Below are 22,963 nucleotides of genomic sequence, written 5' to 3'. Positions count from 1 at the left end.
ATGTGGTAGTAGCAGCTTTTCCTTTAGATATTTTTGAGTTTTTATCACTTAAATACATGCTAGAAGCTCATCTTCATTGTGTAAACCTCCTGATATATCACCTAGGTTGCTGGACTATAGATTTGAACTATATTTGTCATGTCCGAGGAGGAATTACTCCTCGGACCGTTTTCCATCCATTCCTTCTTTGTGAGACTTTAAACTTAGGGTCTCTCTCAATCAATTACCCCTTCTCGGACACACCCATGTTCTCAGATAAAGCCCAATATACAAATTTGGGCATTTATCTTTACATATAAAAAGTAACAATTACTTTAAGTATTGTCTATTTTAAAAAAATATTTTTACAAGTATTTTTTTTAATCTTTTTATCTCTACAAATATATCATTTAATTATTTTTTGTGTGTTTGATTAATATTTTTAAAAGGTGAACTATATTCTTCTAACTTGTATTATAGTGTATTATATTTTCCTAATATACAACTAAACTTTATAAGTTTCAAATTTATTATTCAAATTCCTCATCTTTTAAGGAATAAGGAATTTTTTTTTTTTTTTATGAGGAATAAGGAAATTATCATAATAATCAAAACTTATCATAAAATTACAATGTTATCTTAGCCAAAATTAAAATGAAACTAAAGGAATAAAAAATAGAATTTATAATAATTTATTATTCACACAATTGGTAGGCATATTCAAATTCATATTTTCAAAAGAAACTAAGTATTAACTCAAATCAAAATTCAACCAAAGTTATAAAAGGGAAAGAGAAGACTTTCTAATGGGAAATTAGGGGAAAAAAACACAATACCAAAACACATATTATAAAAGAAAGAAAGAAAAAAAAAAAACTTAATCAGACCTATACGAAAAAACAAATAGAGAGAGAGAGACAAAAAGAGAGAGAGAGAGAGAGAGTACTCACAAATTTTGTGGGGAAAAAATATGGACTAAATGAGGAAAATTATAGAAAATTTATATAAAATGAAATGGGGAGAAGAAGAGTCAAAATATAAAAAAAAATGAAGAAAGTGTAATGGTAAAGTTGACCGTAATGGGGAGATAAAAAGTCAAAAAAGAAGGGAAAATGTTAAAAAAAATGTAACAGTAGATGAGAATTAATAGGGAGAAGAAGAGTTTTTTTATTTATTTTTTATTTTTTTGAGAATAGGGAGGAAAAAAGGTTTAAAAAGAGAAAAGAAAATATATAAAATAAGTGGATGACATGGCTGCTAATATAGTTTAAAAAGAACGTAGTAATAACAAATGTTACGTTTCCGCTTTTAGATATATATATATATATATATAAATATAGATAGAGATGTTCACTATATATACTCAAGTGTAAATAATAATGACCAAGATCCTTATAATTTAATCAACACATCTTTGTATATAAAGTGATTGCGGTATAGAGAGAAAATAGTTCGAGCTGGGGTCAGCAGCCTACCATAACTATATCAAAATTTAAATAAAATAAAATAAGAAGTGTAAATGGTAATGGAACACCTTAAGCCAAGAATGGCATATGCTTTTAGGTCCAGTCGAAAAAGCCAGAGTAGTCCCACAACAGGGTAAGCCCAATAAGTGACACGTGGCAAGACACCAAAGAGTTGAACACCCAACGGCAACGGCCTATTAGAGCCACTAGTCCAATTACCTGTAATCTGAACCTCTTCTTCTTCGACACCAAAAGCCTCACTCTTCCAATGGCCACGTTTTGTTTCTGGATTTCACTACTCAATGATATACTTCTCCAACTCTAATCTCTAAAGCTCAAAAACAAAGCAACTTAAACTAAACAAGTTAAACATACCAACCATGTCTTTAGCTCCAAGTAGTCACCTTTCGCTCTACTCTTCACCACCATTGTCAAGAACTATCCAAACCAAGCAAACCCAACTTCTGTTTTGTCAAACCAACCATTTTTCATTCAAGAAACACTCATTTCTGAGCGCCTCAACCTGTTTTTCACATACCCTTTGGCTGAAACCATCGGTTTTGATAGTAAAAGCATCTGAAACTGAGTCCCAGATATCAGAACAGGAGAGCGGAAGTGAAGGAGGGGATGAAGATCAAGAACAGTATGAAGAGTATGAGGTGGAATTGGTGCAGCCATATGGGCTGAAATTCGTCAAGGGCCGAGATGGTGGGACTTACATAGATGCGATTGGGCAGGGTGGATCAGCTGACAAGACTGGGAAGTTCACTGTGGGGGATAAAGTACTTGCCACCAGGTTTTCTTTGCTCTTTTTTTTTTTTGTATACTTACTTTCTCATTTCTTTGATGAGTTTGTTTTTGTTGTCAAGGATAATAAAAGTGCATGGATATTGCATAAATTGGTAATTCAATTGAATAGGCATACTTTAATTGCTGATTTGCTCAATGTAATTGTTTATGAGTTGGCTTGGTCAATATAACGAGGTTTTCATATTAAATTTTCCATTTTCTTTGTTTATTTTTGGAGAATTTATCTGTTGTTAGTCTTCAGAATAGGCACAAGGTGTACATTAAAATTCTCTAATATGAAATGAGAGGACAGGCAAGGCAGGCCACCATGACTTAGCCTTTGTGGGACAAAATGTGGGGTGATATCGAAAGGAAGTTTTGGACGGGCTAATCATGTGCAAAGAAGACTAAGTTGTGACAGCACCAATTACAAGTTGAAGGTGCTACAAGGACTGGAAAAATGAGTCCTGTTAATCATCTTGGACAAAGGCAGCAAGACAATAAGCTAATGTTTAAATAAAGGTGTCCCTTGATTGAGCTAAATGGTAAATGATTATGTTACCAAATCCGACTCATCTGAGTATGAGTGTGAACGATGGTTTATGTCTTATTTTTATTGATAATGCTTTTAATTGGAATTTTGTACTCAAGCTTGTCACTGGTTCAGCAGATTTAGGCAAATCCAAGTTGTTGATTGGCAAGATATCAGTTTATAGGTTTATCTATGTCTACTTAATTTTCCTAAATCAAAGAAAATTCTGCGACTTCTATTTTATTATTGACAAAGTCGTGATTGAAATGTGACTAAGGAGTTGTAACTGTATCCAGTGCAATGTTTGGGACAGACATATGGCCTGCAGCTGAATATGGAAGGACAATGTACACCATTCGCCAAAGAGTCGGGCCATTGCTCATGAGAATGCAGAAGAGATATGGTTAGTTCATAGCCCATTATCACAGGATAAAACAACTGAGCTCACGCTAATGTCAATCGTGTTAAATTAATAAGACAATTTGCCAATATTTTCAGGCTAATATATCTCTCAATTCATAATTTCAATGACCTCATAATTTTGCATCATGATTAAAGGCTGTAAATTTAAATTTTTATCAGGGAAGCCAGAGCAGAGAGGTGAATTAAGTGAAAGGGAAATTATCAGAGCTGAGAGGAATTCTGGAGTAATAAGTAACAAAGTGAGGGAAATTCAGGTATGTGTGTCATTTTAAAAATGACAATTAATATCTAGCTAAAATTGCATGCCTGTAAACCTTAATCACCTATGCTTCCTCTATCAACAAGAATCATGTTCCCTCTTCATTAAAACATAAAACAACATGGTGTCTGAGTTATTACGATTGGTTTCAGTTGCAAAATGCCCTGAGGAAAAGAGAACAAAAAGAGAGCAGGGAAAAGGATCTTCGTGAAGGACTACAACTTTACAAGTAAGACTTGCCAATGTGATATTTACCTAAGCTTGTTTTGTTTTTTGGTGGTTCTCTAAGCTGGTGACTCTGAAATTTTGTATTCTATTAACGGGATTGGTGGCATCTTTTTATCCCAAAATCTAGAAGTTACAGTTGCTACTTACTAAAATTTTTCATGCGGATTTCACTTCCTAACTTTTGGGCCCTATATGGCATATGAGAACTTAGGATTATATCTTTTCCCCTCAACAAAAATTTCAGTAATAGCCTTATAGGGACCTGAGATGCCTTTTAGGGGCTATCTGATCTTTCACATATAGAATATACTGATTTTTGCCTCTGCAGGTAAATTTAGAATCCATATCTTGCTCTCTTCTTTCATTCATTCACTCTCTTTATTTCCTTTTCCCATTTTTCATTTTTTTTATTTTTCTTTTCGGTTAATCATGAAGGAATGCCAAATATGAGGAAGCATTAGAAAGGTTTGAGTCTTTGTTGGGATCAAAACCAGATCCAGATGAAGCTTCAGTTGCAAGTTACAATGTTGCGTGTTGTTATTCTAAGCTTAATCAGGTAACTGCTCTTGTTAGCATGAACATAACAACATTGTTATCACTGATTAGAAATGCATTTTCTTTTGCTATATTTGTTCTTGGTGGTGTTCACGTTATTAGACCTGGCAAACTTGGACCTAGCAGGCTAGTGCATGAATTTGCTGGGTTTTATGTTCTATAGGTAGAGATCAATGTGACTATAACAGCACAAAGTCTCATGACCTGAGCTGATATAAAACACGGCAAACCAAAATCCCTCAAGCTACTCTACATTGCTCCAATTAGTAGTTTTCTCAATATGTTGTCTCTAATTTCTATCCTAGCTCAATTGCCCAACCAGGAACAACATTTCATCTGAGTGACTTATGTGAGGTTTTGCTACTTTTATGGATTACGGCATTTGATGAAGGATACAATCTTATTTACTATAAACCATCCTTATTTACCAAAAACCTGTCATTTTATGTATCTATTTGCATGAACTATACTTTTTTGAACAGATACAAGCTGGCCTCTCTGCGCTTGAAGATGCCTTGCAAGTAGGATTTGAAGACTTCAAGGTAATGAACCAATGATAAAAGAGTTGTGCTTTTCTTAAACACTATCATCTGCAAGCTGTCTGAAATTGTTGCTACTCTTAACAGAGAATCCGAACAGATCCTGACCTTGCCAATATCAGAGCATCGGAGGGTTTTGAGCCTTTAATGAAAAGATTTGATGAGTCATTTATCAACGAAAATGCCATCAATGCCATTAAATCTTTATTTGGCATATTCAACAAGAAATAGAGCCTTGATTTGATTTGGTTGCAAATAGGAGTCAAGTTCTCAATTGCATGTGAGCTTACAACAAAGCCAATGGAAGGATTGAGTTAGCCATGTTTCCAACAATCAGTTTCTCCTGTGCAAATTTTTTGCATATTGTTAGTTCAATGTGATTTTTTAAGGACTGTTGCTTATCCAAATTTTCTCTCCAATCAGAATATGTTAAGATGATTCTTTGGATCCCAGTTCATTTCTAAATTCCGGTCACCATGGATTGATTGTCCCAACCTAACTAACTGGTAGAGAACAGACAGACATGCTTAGACATGCTTGTGTCCAATCATGGTTCCAAATAATTTTCTTGTTGGCAGATTTTGAGAAGCAAGGGGCAGGTAGCTCTCAAAGAATTGTTTTCTGTTTTTCTTTGTTATTGTGTTTATATGGCGAAACATGACTTGAAAGTGGATGGCAATGACTGCAATTGTCTAAAGATTTTAGTATGGTGTTCAGTTGCTCACTTTCTAAACCCAAGAGCAAAGATTCAAGGGTTGACCCCTCATAAATTTAAATATTACTAATAAATTTGAGACAATTAATTAAAAAAAAAAATATATATATATATATATAAATAATTAAAACAGGTCCGCTTTTCTGTACTACCAAAAATACCTTTGATCTAATTAGGAATGACTTATTAATAAAACAAATTAAGCTTATAGAGGTAAAATATTAAATAATTCAAATTCAAAAAACATGTACAAATAATATCCAAAAAAGATAATAATTAATTAGTAATGATTCTTCTTCTATATATATTAAAACATAATATATGATCATTGGTGTCTTAAGAAAATAACAATTATGAGAAATGGAACAAGTGGAGGAAAGTGATAAAAAAGTGGGAAAAATATAAGATTTTAAAAAACTGTACATAAAAGTTAAGCTAAAATCTGATACCAAAGTGAAATGTTCTTCTTTAGAGTTGTTGTACTTGTATCAACTCAAAAAAAAAAAAAAAAAAAAAAAAAAATTGGGGGGGGGGGGGCATATAAGGTGGCGGCAAGAGGGATTGTTACACCTTTTTTTAAAATGTAAATATTCATCCAAAAAAAAAAAAAAAAGAAAAGAAAATTATCAAGATGTTTCTGAGCTCAAGTGAACACTAAACACCAAGTCATCTTCCCTTCTATCATGCAATAATTTATCATGCAAGCTTTTACCTATTTTGTTTTTACATATATAATGGTAATGATTCTGTGATTTAACATTTTAGATATGGTGGTGGTGGTGGTGGTGGTGGTGGGGATGGACAAACAGTATTTTATTTTGCCTAGAAGCATAAAATAAAAAAGTAAAGAGATTTCAAATATTCCTAGCCAAAAAAAATAAAAAAATAAGGAGATTTCAAATAAATAAATATAGGATACATTATTTCCAGAAATGGAAATTTATGTCTATCTTTATGTTTATCAGTGAGAGATGTATTAAAAAGAAACAATCAGTACAAGCCCTACATCAAAACAGACAGGCCAAACTACAAAACAGGATAGAAGGAACCCATAGTGAACAATTAAACTATACATGTCCTGACCGCAATTCAACTCATGAAACAGAGCGAAACAGAGCACTGCTTGGTTAACATGCTGAATCAGTAATATACTTAAGGATATGAACCCTTAAATGAGTTATCAAATATAGATCTTATTACCATTTTAAATTTTAAATTTTCAATTTCTAAAAATTATTGTTCAAAATTACTGCAGCCCTTGTTGGGTTGTACTAGAGGGACCAATCATCATTGTTTTTTGGATGAATCTGTATACTTTCATTGATGGGAAACAGGAATTACATAACAGCAAAACAACTCCTGTACTGTACAGCCACCCCTACTAATTGAAACATAAAGGAAAAACAAATGCCAATGACAAAGACCATTACATCACTACAGAGAACCTATTGCACACGTAGAGCATTTGATGAGAATTGTGAAAAGTTAGAAGCTTTGCTTCACAAGGTGATGACTATGTCAATGGGTAATCATTAAAAATGTAAAAGTTTGGTTAGCTAGTTTCATGTTAAACATTCAAAAGCCACTAAGTTGCTACTAATCATTCACATGGCTTATCGTCATCTGAAAGTTTCAGACGCTTATTTGGGACAATATCATCCATTTGCATCATTGGTGCAGGATAATTGTTGCTGCAGAAATTTAATTGCAATTCAGCATTTGTAGTGTCAAAATCTTTTTGGTATTGACCCAATTCATTTTCAGAAAATTTCGAATGCACATATCCACTTGATTCATTTGGAAAAGGAGGCATACCAAGAATTGATCCAATCATCTGAGGAGGAGTTCCATAATTGCCAACCACTGATTGCGACTCATTAGGGAAGTGGATCATATTATTAGCAGAACCACTTGATTCATTTCGAAAAGAAGGCATGCCAGGAATTGGTTTAACCATTGCAGGAGGAGTTTTGTACTTGCCAACCACTGCTTGCAAATCATTAGGGAAGCCGACCATATTATTAGCAGATCCACATTCATTTCGAAAAGAAGGCATACCAGGAATTGGTTTAACCATTGCAGGAGGAGTTCCATAATTGCTAACCACTGCTTGCGACTCATTAGGGAAGCGGAACATGTTATTAGCAGATCCACTTGATTCATTTCGAAAAGAAGGCATACCAGGAATTGGTTTAATCATTGCAGGAGGAATTCCATTATTGCCAACCACTGCTTGTGTCTTATTAGGGAAGTGGACTTTGTTATTAGCAAATCTACTTAATTCATTTCGAAAATAACGCATACCAGGAATTGGTTTAACCATTGCAGGAGTTTCATACTTGTCAACCACTGTTTGCAACTCGTTAGGGAGGCTAACCATATTATTAGCATATCCACTTGATTCATTTTGAAAATAATGCATATCAGGAATTGGTTCAATTATCTGAGGAGTTCCATAATCGCTAGCCACTGGATGAAACTGATCCGGGAACCTGCTAGCCATATGAGAAAATGCAGGTACATTTTGGTGGGACTGATTCATATAATCCTCGACTATTACGGTTGTTGGATCAACTTTTGGCATTGGCTGATTTCTAGCATTTCTATCACCATGATGCAAAGATGTGGAACAAGTCTTCTCCTTTTTTCCTTTTCCTTTGACCAGAGAACAAGACTTATCTTGAGTATTAGTTTTGATGTTGTTATAAATCCTGCATAGAACCCACTCATCCAACTGGATGACACAAAATTCAGTGATAGTTAGATCAACAATAGATGACAACAATGATATTGAAAAACAAAATGCACAAGCTCAAAGAAAATTCAAATTACATCTTAATAATAAAAATGCTAAAACGAAAGGATAAAATCTACTTACCCCTGTATCATTTTCATCCCTTCTAGTTACAGGAGGAAGATTAAGTCTATATTCATGCATGATCCAATTGGTCTTGACACCATTTGGAGCTTTTCCTCTATGGAAAACAAACACCTTCTTATACCCAACTATAGCTCCCTTGGATTCAATTTTTATGTCAGCTCTAGAGGGCTTCCAATATCCATCACCTGCCTCTCTATATGGACATGTTCTTTTTTTATACTTTAGTTTCCTTGGAGTAAAAAAGTACCATTCCTCTTTTCCATCATATTTCTTGTTGGCTTCTGTTAATCATCCAAAATGTTACATTTATACACTTGTATGAAAAAATTGCACTCAAAAAACTTAAAAAGTACACCAAGCATACTGTACTATCACTTCACCAATATTAAAACAAAAATCGATTATTGTGATGCACCATGCACATTATTTTCCGCTTGAGTGATTCATCACAATTGTTTGAAGTATATAAACTGTAGAGTAATTTTGAAAGGAAGTTGCAAAAGACTTAAAGAACATGATTTACTTATAAGATGAGGTTATAATGTGGTAAAAGGATCATATTTAAATTAAGTGAAGTTCTAAAAAGAGAAGAAGAAGAAAAACAGAGATGTAACACTCAAAAGCCTAAAGATTGTGTAGCATATCAGTTCTGAGTAAAACATGCACATATAGTCTTATATAAACTAGTGACTACAGAATATGGAAAACCCATGATTCTTTCATTCAGATTAATAAACAATTTAGCAAAAGAAACTCTGAAACTTTAACCTCATGCAAGATTATCAAACTGGCTGATCCATTCAACTCAAAACAATCAAAGAAAAATAAAAAAGAAACCCAGTTAAACATACATGTATGTTTAAGACTATATAATATGGCATGCCAATGATTCTAAGAAAATTTAACACCATGCAATATATAGAATCAAATAAACTCATGATTTGGAAAGAACAAGTCTTAATTAATCAACTCAAAAGAATTAAAGAAAACTAAAAAGAAATATGTTTCAAGAAGAACCTGCAAGCGACTCGGGGTTGTGTTTGTACAGATCAACATCCACAATCTGATTCCATGGCAGGCGTTTCTTCAAGACCTTCCTGATCAAATAACGCATGATGAGGTCATAGTCAGTGGGTTCGAACCTATACCCAATTGGTGGGTCCTTATGTTCAAAGCTGAGGTAGCTCTTCTCTTGTTCCTCACCAAACTGCTTCATCAAATCATTGAGGATTCTGTGTAAAGCCACTGAATCCACCTCTTTTGAAGATTGATTCTCCTCTTCCTTTTGCTCTTCTTGGTCTGGTTCTTCCTCCTCATTATCAGAATGATCAGCCACACTCGGTGATGAACGTGAACTTGTGTTGCTCCTTGGTGTGTTCAGGACTTGTGTTATCACGTTGGGAATCACTTGGTTAGTGACACCAGAAGCCATAATACTCGGCTTGTCTTGCTTAGATTCCATAATATTCTCTGGAGAACAAGACATTGCTATTTGCTACGTACAAACTTGACTTTGAAACTGTCTTTTTATCTCACTATTATATATACGTAAGATTCAAAGAATTCTACCAAGAATCAATCTTGAAATGATAAGTAACCGAAAATAGAAAGACCAAATAACAGAGATTTCCATTTTTTATATATGTTATTGAGATAATCAAAAATATGCCTAACCGTATTTTTCAGGTACATTATTTTTTTAAGGGTAATATTTTTTAAGGGTAATAGTATTATTTTTTTAAGGGTAGCACTAGGGATATTATAAATTGTGCTATAAATGGTTTACAAATTAATGTGACACTAATCATATAAAAAAAATGCAAATATTTATTAATTATGTTATTGAAGTAAAACTAATAATTATATTTATTGACTAATGATGACTCTAGGAATTTTTTCTGAGGTGGTCATTCAAAAACTTAAAAATGATACAAAATTAAATAAAAAGAGAACTTTATATATTGACAACAAAGAAAAAAAAAACATGCAAATACATAAAGTCATATAATTTCCTTCTACAAATTTTCTTATTTTGAAATCGTTGCATGATAGTCTCATTATCAATGTTGCAGATTATATCTCTATCAAAATTTTAGTTCAATAAAAAATTTCTTGAGCCTTTTCTTTTTGTAAAGACCTAATATATTGTTAAGTGGAACAAAATTTAAGGACAAGATTTGGCTTTAAACTTAGTTTTAGGATAAGGCTACAACTTATACTAAACAAATTAACATGTTTACATATTTTGAAAATATAACTGTTGAATTACATGTTCTTAAAACACATGTCAAATTTCATGCCAATTGAATGTTATTTACTATTTAATCCATAAATCTTTTTTTATGTATAACTTTAGACTATAAAAACTCAAAATTTAAACATTTGATTGATGACATAGCTATTGATGTTTGATCTTCTTAAAATTTTGCAAGTATGGAGGAGGATATAAGAAAAAATGTAGTTCAATGGTGAATTTGTCAAAATTCATATCTAATAAAAAAATATTAAGTGGAATTGTAGCATTAGTCTATAACCAAGTTTATTACTAAACATTTTTCAAAATTTAATTAGGTTGGGCCTAAAAAAATTTAGGGTGGTCACAAAATTTTTTTAAAGATAAAAAATCATCAATTTTTTAAAATTTATATATAATAATTTTTTTTCCAAGTTAGGGTGGTCCTGTGACCACCCTGGACTCAATGTGAAGCCGCCTTATCATTGCCGCATCAATATGTAAGCATTTTGTAGTAAAATTGATGGTAGTTAGAGCATTTTCCTTTAAAAAAAAAAAAAGAAAATCCTCATGATTATCAAACTAAATAAAAAAAAATCTGAAAATATACGTATTTTCCATAATTGAATGTATAGATAACATATTAAACATTACTATTGTACAAGAATATTTTCACTTGTCTCAACCTCAATATTTTATTGACAGTATAATCGTTAAATTTGTTAAGTAATCACTATATATATAATAAGAATTAAATTATCAAAATTAATATTGTTTGTTTTAAGTTTTACTATAAACATAAAAATTCTATATATTATATTGTAACCTTGAATTTTTTTTTCATCTATTAAGTCTTTTTTAAGTTAAATTGTGAATGACTAGATCTTATTGCGATATATGATATGTATTTTTGTATATTAGATTTCAAATAAAAAATTATAATTATAATGAATTATAATAATATGAGATAATATATTTTTTATATTGGGTTAATATGCTAAGTAAGTGAACGAAGGAATATATGAACATTATCTCCTTCACTAATTTGATTATATATTTTGCTTAAAAACGCAATTCAAAATTTAATGTATGCATATATACTCTAACATATTAAATACTTGATAATTTGATTTCCTATAACATTTTATAATTAAAGTGACATAAGTATGCCATTCTTTCTAATTTGAAATGCTAGCAATGGGCTTGCATGATGCACGGATAATGCTGTAAATAGCCATATAAGAAGGTTAATAAAATGTTCAAAATATTTTAAAGTAAGAAAATGAGGTAATGTTACGATAACATGAAAAGATTTTTTGTTAAATCAATAATGTACTACAAAATTAAGGGCATGAAGAATTTAGATTATAGAGTAAATGTCATAAAATTAGAAATTGTTATTATGTGGTGTAATAAGTTGATGTTTGTTTAATCATAGTTTTTGTTTCTTCAATGCATTGGAGTTAGCATAATTTTTTTATAATATAATGTTAATGTTTAGTTGGCTTATAGAAATATCGTAGAAAATTTATGATAGTGGTAGGTTAAACACTCAATAAAAATAATTGTGGGAGGGGAAGGCTTGAAGAAGGAATATTACCAAATAGATTCGACTTGAGGAGAAGGTGGGCCCAACTTCTCATTAGCTCCGGTCCAGCACAATGACGATAACCCAAATAGTAAAATCGAGGAAGCAGCCCACCCAAGGAGCCCGGGGAGCGACCACTCCTCAGGAGACCATAGACAAACCACCAAGGCCAGAAAACTGAAGGCAAAGGAAAGAAGTAGACCTACAAGTAAAGAAAAGGGGGAAGTTTCCAGGTAAAGTTCATCACCTCCACATTTAATGCACTGCACCAACTTAGCTGACTGCATTAATGACAGAATGACTCCTGAACAGTACTCTCACAACTTACGACACATTCCACCACCTCCTGCAAAGCCTTGATGGGACAAGCATCCAGGTGAAGATTAGTGGCTATCGAAGTGAAGGGTTGAGATGCACTTCAGGTAGTTATATAAGGAAAAAGGACTCCTCTAGAAAGGGGGAAAACAAAAGAATTAGAGGGAAAAATATAAAGTATATTCAAGAACTTTGTATCCGAGAGAGTGTTATCATATGAGTTAAGGCTCCTCGGACCATCGCGAGGAAGAATTTATACCAATATCTTTGTCTGTTTTCACTATCTTTTCTCATGAAGCTTTTCCTTAATTGCACAGTTTTCTCTTAATCATTTGACATAATTAGTCAGGCTTGAAAGGTTGATCTTGATAACCTACATTTACAAATTAATTTTATTGGGCCACAATACAATACTAAACCATCTAACTTGGGTCGGGCCGCTGTTTTAGTCCACGCACAATAATAATATCCTACTAATAGATTTTTTTTTTTAGGGAAATAGAATTTTATTATAATTCAAAATATGTAAAAACTATGAAATGGAAAACTAAATGAAAAATTACTCTAAAAAAGAGCCACATGGCAGAACTACATGTTCTCCCACATGAGATTTTTACTTTCCTACATAAAATTTAAAAAAAAAAAGTATAAAATACTTTTATATTATAATATTAGTGCACATCTATAAATAATTAATATGTGCATTTACTCTATTGACACATTTAATGAACTAAAAATTTGATATAAATGCAAATTTGATGAGATTGAAGCCTAAATAAGAAAGACTCAAGGAATGTACCACTTAGCAGAACATTATGCTCTCCCACCTCTCTTTGCTTTTATATATGTATTGATTTTTATTTTATTCTATTTTTTTTACAGCAAAACAAACACTTGAAATTGATTTCTTGGAATCAAAGTTTATACACAGTTTATATAAACATGAAAAGCACAAGATTGGATAACTGTTGTCTAATCCAATTCAAATCTAGTCAATCCAACTAAATCCAATCCCACATTCGTGAAAAGTGCTTTGAACTTGATAACTGCGAAAATGAGCTTTCATTTGTACTTAGAAACACACAAATCGTCAAAGAACACTCTGCCTTAGAAATTATCATTTTGGCATAAGGTTCCAATCTAAATTCAAAATATTTAATTTGTTTCTAATTTATAACACCCCCACCCCCAACTTTTTCTTTAAAAAAAAAAAAAAAGATTCTATTTTTGCTAATCTAAATTCATTCTTCTTTTTAAAAAAGATTCTAAGTCTAATAAAACCAGCTAAAAGACACTATTTTTACTTTTTAGCAGAAATGAATTTTTTATTAAGGGTGTAGCAAATGAGCATTGCAGAATCATCAATCATCAACGAGTACACAAACTCCAAAGATGGCATAATACGATCTTCTAACATTAAGTCTATCACTAAAGTACAAAGACTATAACCACAAGGATAGTAGCAACAACAAAGTTATCATTGTCATCAATCACACAAACTCCAAAGATGGCATAATACGATCTTCTAACATTAAGTCTATCACTATAGTACAAAGACTGTAACCACAAGGATAGTAGCAACAACAAAGTTATCATTGTCATCAATCAATTTCCTTATGTGCATTTTTCGATATCATTAGTTCAAATTGTTCAATGTGATTTTTTAAGGATTGTTGCTTCTATCTCTAATGCAACTGTGATATCTATGATTCTTTGGATCCCTATTCATACCTAAATTCCTTTCACTACGGATTGATCCTCTACCTAAGTTGGAACTAGGTGGTAGTGGTCTAGGGTAGACAGGATGATTAGTTGAAGGGAACTTTAACTGGATAATGTTTCATTTCTGCTGGAACATCCCCCCCCCACCCGGCGCGCGGGCGGCAGAAGTGTTAAGTGCATTTGAAGTTAAATTGTCCAAGAGCTCTGCAAAATAAAATGTGAATTCAAGGGTGTAGAATATGAGAATTGTAGACTATTTATACGCCATAGGCAGCATTATACTTATACTATCAAGGCATCACTAAAAGAATATAAAGATCAGAACAAGTATTAATACAATATACGATAACATGAACGAGGGCTAATCGTGGCAATCTACAGGCAAAGGATTCACACCAGATGATAAATGCCTAGCAGAAAACCCAGACATTGAAAAACAGGCTCTTCCATTCTGCAACCACCCGCCAAGCCTTGAGCTCCAGTAAAAAAATCCATCCATAGAACAATTACCATAAACTCAAAGAACTCTAGATTGTCACCCCTTTTCTTTTATTTCTACCCAATGCAAAAAAAAAAAAACGCCTACTTACAAATATGATCCCACCTTGTCCAAAAGGACAATAAAACAACCAAAAATTCTTTCATCTGTTCAGATGAGCTGTTGAAGGCATCAGTGACTTATTTCTTTCAGGACTAAGCTTCTGATTCTGAAATTCACAAGTCATAAAGCCCAACTCAAAGCTTTTCTTCACTTGCTTATTACAGAATATACAGGATTTTCTTGAACAATTAAACCTAAATGAAAAAATAAATAAATAAAAGCATATTAGACTTCCCCATAAAAATAGTTTTTTTTTTTTTTTAAATAAAAAATGCACCAAAAAAAAAGGACCAAGAAAGGTCAAATTTTATATATAGAGGCAAATAAATTTGAGATCATACCAAAAATTATTTTTTCAAACTACTGCAAGAGAGAACTTTCTTCCCATATGGGCTTGTCCGAAGTGCAGGAACATGGGGTCTTATAGCAGCCACCAATGCAATATGAAGAGCTCCCTGCTCAACAAGTACAACAACAATTAGCTTAAAAAAGAAAGAAAAAACTAGTCAAATCACAACTATTAAAGTCGCATAATCTTGGAGTTGTTACTCTAATTGTTAAAAGTAGCAATATTTAGATGATCATAATGTATGGACATATAACAGTGGAAACTCTAATGACCCTCTTTCCTGTGTTTCCTATCTTTGAATCACACAATAAACCTCTTTTGAAGAAAAAAAAAATTAAAAATAGAAAAAGAATGCTTCTCAAAACAAAGCAATCACAACAATGTGGGTATATACCAAGGTTTTTTGTACCATTAAAAGGTTGTACCCAATGCACAAAATTCCCACTTTTGCAGGGTTTCAGAGAGGTCATGGTAGGCAGCCTTACCCCCAATTTATTGGAGAGGCTGATTCCCAAAGACAAACCCGCGACCCATCGTTTTTGGTGAAAGGCATTTGCCATTGCACCAATGCTCAACCTCCTTTTTGTACATTTCTAACTTAATAAAACCTAGTTCACAGTTTTCAATTTTTTAATGCTTTCATTCCTGATTATATCTCCTGCAAGCATATCACGAACTGATGACTGAGCTTCAAACCTTGCTTACAGTGAAACTCCAACGGAAACATGCATTCTCAAGAAAGAAAGTACTAAAATAGAACATGCTAATATACAACTAGATTTAAGCCCATATAAGGAATTCTCCATGAGAGAAATGGATGATTGAATACTAATGAAGATAGAAAATGGGACCATTCAAAAACAGACGAGACTTTAAAACCTTGGAAAAACATGATTAAATCAAATAATTCCTAAGTTTTATGAGTATAACTGCATAATATATTGTTGTAAAGCACGACATGCTTATACACGAAATTGTCCTTAAGAAAAAAGATGGCTTAAAACTCTGCAATTGCTAACCTTTGACTGATTTAATGCTGCTTGGATAACATAATTGCCATAAGGGTCTTGCATTATTTGATCTAACCGAGGATTATCAATCAACTCTTGGATAACACGAGTGCGGTGTTCTTCACCTGCATACTTCAGACATTTCTCAACCACATTACTGCTACATTTCTGCATGGACAAGTCCCCAAAGTGACCCTCCAACTGGTCAATAATATCTTCTGTTGCCCATGGAAGCTGAAGCTCAAAGACAAATTGCACAACATAATTCCTGCAGAAATGAAAGTTAGAGTCTGAAGCTTAATATTGTAAATACAGATATGCACATGCAATGGGAAGTCAGAGTCTTGCTAAAACACATAATAATACAGTGGAATAAAATTCTCAGTGAAATTTAAAATTTGATTTGATGTAACAGGTGTGTTCAGCATGCCTTCCATAAACACATTTCTCAACACACACACAAGAACAAGAACAAAAACAAAAAAAGAAGAGAAAAATGGAAGTGGATCCAATGAACCACTTGCATCTGGGCCCTCCAACCCCAAGCACTAGTTCTATACACATGGCATTTATATAAAAAAGGTTGTATCCAATGCACAAAACTCCCACTTCTATAGGGTCTAGGAAAGTAATTGGTAGGCAGCCTTAACATCCCCCCCACCCCCTTTTTTTCCGAGAGGGTGATTCCCAGAACAGGAAAAATGCAAGAACATCATAGTATTTGACAATCAAGTCAATGACATATTTGATTGTTCCTAATTTTTTTTTATAGACGCGTGTGTGTGTACACACATGCATTGCATGTTATGTGTGTGTGTGTGTGTGTGTGTGTGTGTAATTATGTGTACAAGTAGTTTAAAAGTATAAGGCAGCATCGTTTAATTTATCAGTGCAAATTACATGAGAAATTTTTGCTATAGATCTCAACTATGCTGAATAAAGCCTCATCACATGCATAGCAGGTTAGCTACACAACCTTTTCCTAGCATCCTTCTTAGTACAAGGTCATATCTGTACTTTTAATCGTGAATGACCAAGTCTAAGCACTTTCCAAAAAAAACGTGCAAGAATAATTACATTTAAATAACTCCCAGGACAAGACGTGTTTAAACAACCATTAAGTTCTTGTCACATGTGAATAAGAAAAGATGGCATGGTTACAGAAGAAGGAAGTGGAAAAAAAGAGTACCCGAATTGATCTTGACAAAGGATTAGAGCATTTGATGTAATCTTATAGACTAAACAGCGTCTTTGATCACCAGTAGCATGGCTGAGGCATTTTTGAAGTACACAACAGCCATGGCGATCCGTTGCAAGATTAACACAATTAGTGGTTGCAGCTTCAAAAAGGAACTGCAAAAGAAAACGTTATTATTATTTCATGTCATGCTGCAAACTTCCTTTGACTGCTAAACTAAATATACTGCAAGATTTTAGAACAGCAGAAACACTATCAGATGGATACATACATAGGAGCTGAATAAATGATGTAAGATGATAACTTAAGTTTTTTTATAAGTGTTTCATTAAATAAACGCAAAAAGGGGCAACCCTGTACATAGGATGTGTACACAGAGTACACCAATATTAAGCACAAAATGAACAATTGTCAAGCATCTAAAACATATTCGCAAAAGAAAATGAAGAGGAAGCATTCATCCACTCAAATAAAGCTTTGAGGGAAGAAAGCTTGAGATCTGGAACAGATTTTTCACGTCCCTCAAGAGTCTTAGCAATTCACTCAGATCAAAGACACCACATCACATAGCAAAAGATGATAACTTCAGTTAAGAGGAGCTTGAAAATTGCAATCATTACAATTTCTATTTCACAAAACTCAAAGGCATAAAGCGACACACTAGACGCTACATAATTAAGGAAGAAGACCAATTTCAAATTTTAAAGGAACTTTTTACAAATAATGATACAGAATATGACTTGTACATTGCATCTTCTATGAAGCATTGTCCATATAGAACAGTCTTCCAATGCTACAGATATGAAACAGGCATATTCCACTAACTCTAGAATGATTTTAAATTCCCAGTGATATCTGAACAAAATGAGTTAATGTGCGGAAGATTGTTACAAAACAACTCCAAAAGAAGAGTTTCCAAAAGTTCCATTTCAAAATATTAACTTACTAACAATTAGTATATCAATTGAACTCTCCTTGAGAAAATGTAAAGCACGAACACAGAGCATAAGTTTGGTGAAACATCAATCTTGACTAAAACATAACCTATTCAAGACACAATTTATGAAAGAAATTACGCACAGTTTTAGAAGAAAACCACTGCTACTGACAATAAAGCATACAACACCAAAGAACCCACTGAAATATGCAAAGTATTTCACATATCTGTCATGATATAAAGTGAGACAACAAGTAACAAATAAAAGCAAAATCAGGGGAGCAAACAAACAAGACAAGATGTACTTAAAGGATTACAAGGCCAACCACATATGGAGATATATCGCAAAACCAGATACACTGCATCTGAATGCAGCTCTGAAGAAATTGAATCATATATGTCCTTGTAGAACTTGCACAGCTGCAATGCACCGCCAACACAAAGGCTATCAAATGATATGGTTCCCTCAAAGAGATCTCTAAGACTAGATAAACCCTAGCACCTTTCAATCTTACCATCAATATACAAGGTGTGGACAATATTTGGAGAATTCAACATCCATATCTTCAGTGCACTTGCAACATGAATCAATGGTCACTTAGCATTTGGATCCAAAAACAAAAGTCCTATTTTGTTTTAGGAAAACTTCCATTTTTACATGTTTTAAAATTTCATCGGCAAGATGTTACGAAAAACCACTCCAAGAAGTGAAGAACAACTTCATAGTCTCATCTACTTGATGAAAGTAATACCTAAAATATTACTTCAAGGATTATAACTATCAGCTGGGGACCACAAGTCATGAGGCAAAGGTCAATAGTTTGAATCTCCCCTTCACCCTCCCCTTGGGGCCAAAAACTTACTTGTCCAAAAAAGTAAAGTTAACCTAGTTGGTTTTTGGTAGAACAACAACTTAATAAATAAAATGCTTGATAGTCATACAAGCCTAGAACTTAAATTAAGCTATGCAATATACAACTCTGTTACATGTAGATAAAATCTAACTTCTTTAGAAAAAAATTTTCATTGTAATCTTTGTACACTTTCACCTTGAGAATATGACCCCTAGATGGCGAGGAATAACAAATAGGTTGACTTGTTTGCAACTTTGCATACAGCAAGGGTAAATATCTTTTTTTTTTCACACAGATATATCTGTTAATGCACATACTTAGCTGAAAAGAAATTAGATGCACAAGACATGTAATCCTTACCTCTCTGTATTGAGGCGTTAAATGTTGCAAGCAGCGCTGAGCAACATGGTTGCCATTCATGTTTTTCATTAAAGTCACAATGCCAGGTTTTAGTGAGGAAACAACCATGGAGAACTGCTCTGGAGTCTTAAGGGTTTCAATGACCTTCTGAACAGCCCTAGTCCTGTAGGTGGGAAGAAAAACTCAGCAGACAACTAACACATATCAAATTAAAAATAATAACCATCTAATTGTGCAATAACACTCATGTTAGAGAAAGAGAGCCAACCCGTGCATATCACATGATATCCTAACAAGTTCACCAGAATTTCTAGTGATTGCATGAAGTATTTGCATCCTCTGATCCTCATCACAAACTTCAAGCAACTTCTGTACTAGGTAATTCCCAAAAGGATCCGTCATGAGCACAACAATGTAATCAATGATCTCAAGAAAAATCTTTTCAATATCTTTTGTGGTGCCCTCCACAAATTTTCTCTGTAAGAAGCGGCAACCATGTTGGTCCTTGGCTAAGAGATATATTCTTCCAGTGACTTCATCAACAGAGTTATATTTCTGAGTCAGTGGCTTCAGATCAGTACCCTTGAAATCTGTAGTTTCAGGGGACAAATCCCACGAGCTCAAGCCATCTAACTGACAACATCCAGCAGTTGGAGTAGATAAGCTATGCCAAAGATGATGATTTGAGAGAAATTTCCCATTTTGGCTGACATGGGTTGGTGATTCATTTCTGCCAATGGAGCTGAGCTTCACAGCTCTGGGTGTGTTCATTTCATATGATCTTGTCATAATTTTGTCAGGAAACTTTTGCTTTGTCACTTTGTCCAAAAGTTGAATTGCATTAAAATCTGTGAATGAAAGGGAAGGATTCAAATGGTTTGAACCCCTATGGTTTGTATAGTTGTTCCAAAATGACTCTTGTCTAGATTTTCCAAGCTGGTGAGAGATTGGCACCTCAAAGTATGGCTGCCTTGGGTTCTCACTCATCAGTCTAGTTGAGACATTCCCATGTGCTTGAATAGGATGCTGAGCTTCAAACCTCTGACTTTGGAGCTGCTGCAGGTACAGGTATTGCTGATGCATCCTATAATACTGTTCCTCTTCCACATTCCTCCAACTAATTTGTGGCTGGTTTAATTGTTGTGAATGTAAATAATGCACTGGAGACTGTGCATCCAGGAAGAATTGCTGCCGATCTGGCATAACAGGAAACTGTACACCATGGACCGGCACATTAGAGAGGTACTGTAAGCCCGGCCCCGCATGAGCAAATGGAACAGTAGTGGAGAAATTTTCAGTTGGCTGACAATAGCCTACTTGCTGCTTTAACAAATTTGAACTTTCCTGGCCAACTTTTGTCTCACCAAACTCATCAAAATCACAGGGTACTGTTTTTGGTGGTGATTGGAAAGAGGGAACAACCATCACCTGTGAATCCACATTGGAATTTGGTTTCATTAAGCTGTTTAGATATTGACCATTCAATAAAATGTTGTGATTTTGTAAGGATATAGACTTTCCAGCTTCCATTGGCATGCCATTGGTGAAGCTCAATCCTGCAAATGCAGACGACAAAGACTGGTCACCAGGCAAATTCATTTCCTCTGGTTGAACCCTTTTAGTCGGTGATTGCCCAAATTTATTCAATGAGATTTTTCCCTCATCCAAATTCCTATTGTTTTGAAGTTTCTCACTTGAAGGCCCTTTGCAGGAATGCAGACAAATAGGAGACAAGTTTCCACCCAAAGACACCCCCTTTGGTCCAGATCCCTCAGAATGTGGTTTTCCAGAAGTAGCATTTGGAATCTCACCAAGAAGCTTCTCGAGCTCATCAAATTCTAATTCAGTTCTCCCTTGGTCCATATTGTGAAAAAAAAGAGTTCAAAATCCTCTCTACCAAACAGCGCAAACTCTACCAGGCAATGGAGATCCACACAAAAAATCCTTCAACTGAACAAGAAAAGAAAAAATCACTTGAACCATTCACAATTTTAAATTCAGTAAAATCCTACAAAAAATAAAAAATTTCAATCAAATTAATTAACCAAAATTTCATCAACATCCTTATCATCTAAACAATTTCTACACAAATTAGTTGCAACTACATTGTGCATTATGAAAACAACCCCATAATCATTTCCCAAACAAGAAAAAGTTTTCTTAACAAGGAGTAAATAATCCAACATCTCATAAAAACCTCCATCTTAGCCCCTCCCAAGCCCCACCAAATTAACTGATCCTCAAAATTCAAAGTTATGAACAGATTGAATTGATTCATCAACTAATGCAGTCATACCTCAGTCAACAAATTCTCCCACCACAAAACAAAATTGAATTTAGAAAAAAGAAAAAAAAGAAATTGAATTTAGAAAAAAGAAAAAAAGAAAAATATAAAAGCAACAATTCAAAGAACAGAGAACATATACGGATTCTATACCAGAAAACAAATCAATGCCAAAATCCAACCTCGTAAGCAGACCCCACAAACGACTTGGGAAGCCACTATCATCATCGTCATCAGACCAATTCAAAAACTTTTACGTCCAAACACAATACATAGCACAAATCGGAATGTGTGAACATACAATAAAAAATAATAAAAAATAAAATCCAAATTGAACCAAGTTCACATCACTAAAAACCCAGTATATCCCGATCATCAAAACCCAAAATTCTCACATAAAGTTCAAACTTTTATCCAAAAAAGAACCAAACCCAACAACACAATTCAGCATGAATACGTATTCCAATGACTGATACAGAGAAAAAGAAACCCATATCTTAGAAGGGCATTACCAGTGAAGAAAGAGCCGGCATTAGAGAGAAGAAGACGAGGCCATGACTGAGTTTATGTGTCAGTCAGTGTGTGTATATGTGTGTATATGCGAAAGCGCTTACAAAAGTAAAAATAATAATAAAAAACAAAAACAAACAAATGGGAATGTAAAGGGAGTTACATGTATAAAGCGGTGTTGGTTGAGGTCAGAAAGAGAAAAGAGAGGCGGCGTGAAGAAGAAGGAGAAGTTTTCAAAGGACTAGTGGAGAGAGAGTGTGTGTGTTTTGTGTTTGTGTCATTGTTTTGTGAGAGAGAGAGAGAGAGAGAGAGAGAGCAAATTGATTTGGCTATAAACACAAAGAAACACACGCCAACTAGAATTGCGAGATTTTTATATAGCAAATGACATTGCATGGAAAAAAAGGAATTATTGTATGCCATGCTTTCCCTCATTGTACGTTCCAAATGTCAAACTTCGTATGATAATGTTTTTTTTTTTTTTTGACACATACTATATATTGAGAGAGAGAGAGAGAGAGAGAGCAAATTGATTTGGCTATAAACACAAAGAAACACACGCCAACTAGAATTGCGAGATTTTTATATAGCAAATGACATTGCATGGAAAAAAAGGAATTATTGTATGCCATGCTT

The 22,963-nt window shown here is 33.7% G+C and overlaps 2 protein-coding genes across 3 annotated transcripts; one reads left to right on the top strand and one right to left on the bottom strand.

The window, feature by feature from the left end:
- The first annotated feature begins 1,601 nt into the window (after nucleotides 1-1,601).
- On the top strand, nucleotides 1,602-5,358 carry LOC112038694 (protein MET1, chloroplastic). Its single transcript, XM_024071534.2, has 7 exons — nucleotides 1,602-2,241; nucleotides 3,063-3,169; nucleotides 3,349-3,443; nucleotides 3,601-3,677; nucleotides 4,112-4,232; nucleotides 4,714-4,773; nucleotides 4,858-5,358. The coding sequence occupies exons 1-7, from the start codon at nucleotides 1,826-1,828 to the stop codon at nucleotides 4,999-5,001; spliced, it is 1,020 nt and encodes a 339-aa protein (XP_023927302.1). The 5' UTR covers nucleotides 1,602-1,825; the 3' UTR covers nucleotides 5,002-5,358.
- Nucleotides 5,359-14,462: 9,104 nt separating this feature from the next.
- LOC112038663 (pumilio homolog 12) lies at nucleotides 14,463-22,654 on the bottom strand. Of its 2 annotated transcripts, none has more exons than XM_024071498.2 (7): nucleotides 22,330-22,654; nucleotides 19,802-21,483; nucleotides 19,534-19,696; nucleotides 17,374-17,537; nucleotides 16,194-16,452; nucleotides 15,167-15,280; nucleotides 14,463-15,019 (listed from the first exon to the last, which is right to left on the bottom strand). In XM_024071498.2, exons 2-6 carry the CDS (start codon nucleotides 21,394-21,396, stop codon nucleotides 15,173-15,175), a joined length of 2,289 nt encoding a protein of 762 aa, XP_023927266.2. In that variant the 5' UTR covers nucleotides 21,397-21,483; nucleotides 22,330-22,654; the 3' UTR covers nucleotides 14,463-15,019; nucleotides 15,167-15,172. The 2 variants fall into 2 exon arrangements, with proteins under 2 accessions (XP_023927266.2, XP_023927267.2); XM_024071499.2 differs by having other exon boundaries at nucleotides 22,491-22,654.
- Between the last annotated feature and the right edge of the window lie 309 nt (nucleotides 22,655-22,963).

This window comes from Quercus suber, unplaced genomic scaffold (genome assembly GCF_002906115.3).
Source record: "Quercus suber isolate HL8 unplaced genomic scaffold, Cork oak 2.0 scaffold_698, whole genome shotgun sequence".
Taxonomy (NCBI): Eukaryota; Viridiplantae; Streptophyta; class Magnoliopsida; order Fagales; family Fagaceae; genus Quercus; species Quercus suber.
Note: the sequence above shows the minus strand (reverse complement) of the source record. Positions and strands in the feature narration are given on the sequence as shown.

Bases quoted from the DNA above. Each gene is read 5' to 3' on its own strand.
- LOC112038663 (XM_024071498.2), bottom strand. From the start codon at position 21,396: ATGGACCAAGGGAGAACTGAATTAGAATTTGATGAGCTCGAGAAGCTT. The intron at 19,697-19,801 runs GTTGGCTCTCTT...TCCCACCTACAG, and splicing joins ATATCATGTGATATGCACGG to GACTAGGGCTGTTCAGAAGG. The intron at 15,281-16,193 runs GTTAGCAATTGC...CTTGTTGAGCAG, and splicing joins CAGCATTAAATCAGTCAAAG to GGAGCTCTTCATATTGCATT.
- LOC112038694 (XM_024071534.2), top strand. From the start codon at position 1,826: ATGTCTTTAGCTCCAAGTAGTCACCTTTCGCTCTACTCTTCACCACCA. The intron at 3,444-3,600 runs GTATGTGTGTCA...GATTGGTTTCAG, and splicing joins ACAAAGTGAGGGAAATTCAG to TTGCAAAATGCCCTGAGGAA. The intron at 4,233-4,713 runs GTAACTGCTCTT...TTTTTTGAACAG, and splicing joins GTTATTCTAAGCTTAATCAG to ATACAAGCTGGCCTCTCTGC.